Source organism: Sinocyclocheilus anshuiensis, unplaced genomic scaffold (genome assembly GCF_001515605.1).
Source record: "Sinocyclocheilus anshuiensis isolate Anshui unplaced genomic scaffold, SAMN03320099.WGS_v1.1 scaffold1065, whole genome shotgun sequence".
NCBI lineage: Eukaryota > Metazoa > Chordata > Actinopteri > Cypriniformes > Cyprinidae > Sinocyclocheilus > Sinocyclocheilus anshuiensis.
The window spans coordinates 766,521-769,444 of record NW_015555804.1 but is presented as its reverse complement, the minus strand read 5'-3'; the positions used below and the strand labels follow the sequence as shown (position 1 = coordinate 769,444).

General features: G+C 33.9%; 1 protein-coding gene across 1 annotated transcript in view; it reads left to right on the top strand.

Annotated features, from left to right (window-relative positions):
- Nucleotides 1-363: 363 nt before the first annotated feature.
- Nucleotides 364-2,924, top strand: part of cstpp1 (centriolar satellite-associated tubulin polyglutamylase complex regulator 1) — a 3,742-nt gene continuing 1,181 nt past the window's right edge. Inside the window, exons 1-6 of the mRNA XM_016469116.1 lie at nt 364-672; nt 834-936; nt 1,141-1,271; nt 1,384-1,468; nt 1,577-1,662; nt 2,145-2,340. Of these exons, the coding sequence (XP_016324602.1) occupies nt 624-672; nt 834-936; nt 1,141-1,271; nt 1,384-1,468; nt 1,577-1,662; nt 2,145-2,340 (650 nt within the window). The 5' untranslated portion in view covers nt 364-623. The remainder of the gene's footprint in view (nt 673-833; nt 937-1,140; nt 1,272-1,383; nt 1,469-1,576; nt 1,663-2,144; nt 2,341-2,924) is intronic.

The following is a 2,924-nucleotide window of genomic DNA, read 5'->3' as shown; positions in this document are numbered from 1 at the left end:
TATATATATATAAAATGCCAATTATTAATAATTTATAAATAATTATAGTATTACATTTTTGCGATAAATAAAATGTAGCTTTTTAATTAAGTGAATACCCTTTGAGTATTTTTTTAACCGATATGTACACGAACTGCGCTGCGCATGCGCGGGTTTCCATAGCCGCGGCTGCATCAACAAAAACTGATGAAACACGGCCAGGCATTTTTTCAAAAGAGGGCGAGACTCCACACAGTGCTCACTTCCGTGTTGTGTCACGTGCTGCTCTACCGCGCCGTCTATTGGTTGGTTTATATCCCTGGATTCGTTTTAGCAAGGAGACTGAGGTTCTTACACAAATACAAAATAAATGTTTCGGGAAAAAACACAAATATCGACTTCCAGTGATCCTATACTTTTTAAATAAGAGAATAAAATCTATTTAAATGGATTAATATAACGTTTTACCTGCAATTTTAGCACTGAGCCCTAAGAAACTACGCATACTCTGATGCGCTGTGTCTGGCGCAGTGCAGAGTGGGCACACTGACCGCTAAAGCAGCTTTAGGGACTCCATTCTGAATGGAGTCATGCACCGCATCTGCATCCCAGTTTAGACTAATCATTTAATTCCATAAAACACCATGAAAATGAATACGGATCGATTCAACCTCACTGTTGACGAGTATTTAGGTATGGTTCGGTTATTATTGCTTGAGTGGATGTTTTGATGGTTCGTAGATTGATAAACTGCTGTCGGTTCCAAGATGCCTGCTCGCAGAATGATTGACAGTTGCACTGGAAAGAATGAACACACTACTGTCATGTCATTGCCGTTTCTTTTTACTTTCCAGTTGAAACGAATGTCCTCTTCTATCTCAACGATGCAGTCACACAGCTACTTGAACATAAAGAGGAATACACTCAGTTTGGTGTGGCCCGATATTTTGCAGAATAGTAAGTTGTTATCATTGAGCACTTTTGGCTGTACAGCTATTAATAGAAATTAATAATAATAACAATATATGTAAAATATGTATTATTCGTTTCTTATTTATTACTATATTATAATATTTTATTTGTATATTAATATGTATATATGTTTTTTAAATACAGATATATACCATGTTACATGTTCCAAAATATAATATAATTTTACAGTTTTACCAGTGTGAAGAATGGGAATCATGTGCTCTTCAGGGAATTCAGTTACATCAAGGCGACTTCTCACAACAGAGAGTCCTTCATCCATATCTTCTGGAAATGCTTCAGACAGATTGGAAAGAATGGGGGTAAGCAGAGGCAAATCCTCTTATCATTTTTTATGTCAAGCCATAACTCTTTACATTAATTGCTTGCATTGGTGTGTTTACAGTGAACAAATACGGCTGTTTCTTCTTGCAGATCTGTTGGCAATGGCAGAATATAGTTCACTTTTACAGCTGTTGTGTCCTGACTTTCCCACTGAGATGGTACAAAATGCAGCCAGGTAGATTCATATATGTATATATACAGTAATATTGATGATTCCTTGAACTTTCCCTCGTATCATATTGATATTTAACTTATTAACTTTCATATTTTCTTTCTGTCATAGGATTGTCCTGATAGAAGATGCTACTGACTGTCTAATGTCATTCTCAGATTTTATTTATTCATTCCAAATCCAGTTCTATTTTGAAGGTAATAAGTTATAATTTAATATAATAAAAATATCTAACAATATGAAGCTGCAGTTTTTGCTAATTATTTACTTACTTACAGGTGTTATTACTCAAGCACCCAATCACAAAACAGCAATGATGATTTCATCACCTTGGAATTATAAGCTTCTGTCTGCATTCTGAGCAGTTTTGAGATATTGAGCTTCAAAGTTTTTGCATTCCATATAGTGATATGGGATATGGGGAACAAGTCACTTTCATACATCAGTCCCAAAATGTACACAACTTGGCAGATAGAAATGGCAGATAGAATTTTATAATTCCAAGGTGATGATATTTAAAGGTCTGGCTTACAACAAAAGCCGCTCTGACCTTGAGAGTTTAACAGCAGTTGTAACAAAAGGACAGAGTGACATCATCACTACCATGTGAAAGTGTTTCTATGGTTACTCGAGGCTCCTTCGTTCATTGGAATGATCTCATCCTCATTCACTTCCGCAGAGTTTGTGGAGAGTGTGTCTGTGATTTACCAAGACCTGCTGTCGGGGAAGAGCCCAAACACTGTCATAGTCCCGACCTCCACCTCGGTGGAGCAGTTATCCAGCGCAGCCAACGAGGAGCCGGACGCTCAAGGCGGCGTAGACTCCTCCATCTTTTGTGAATGTATAGAAGGACTTTGTGAGAGGTTTAAACACAGGTAAGACAAAAATAAGACATTTTTTAACACTCATAATTCATTCATATAGTGTACTATTATAGTATTTATTTATATTTTGAATGAGCTTTTATGTTTATATTTTTTATTTTAATTTTAGTTTAAGTTTTAGAAATTTTGTTATCTGCTTCTGACAGTTTTGTTTTTTTATTTCTATTCGACTATTTTTGTTTCATATACAATTTTAGTACTTTAGTTTAAACGTTTTTATATCAGTTGACAAGGCAACATTTTTCATTTTCATTTATGTTTTTTAAGTGTAAAATTTGGTTACATTTTATTTTAGGTGTCCTTGTTACAATGTAATTATACATATAAGTACTGAGTAATTTTAATTAACTACATGTACTTACTATATGGTTAGGGTTAGGATTAGGGTTTGGTTTAGGGTTACTTGCTTGTAATTATGCATAATTAATTGCTATTATAATAGTAAGTACATGTATCATGTGTAACAAGGACACCTTAAAATAAAGTGTTACCTAAAATTTTTAACTGTTATATTTTATTTTGTATATTTTATTACACTAATATTATATATATATATATATATATATACAATATTA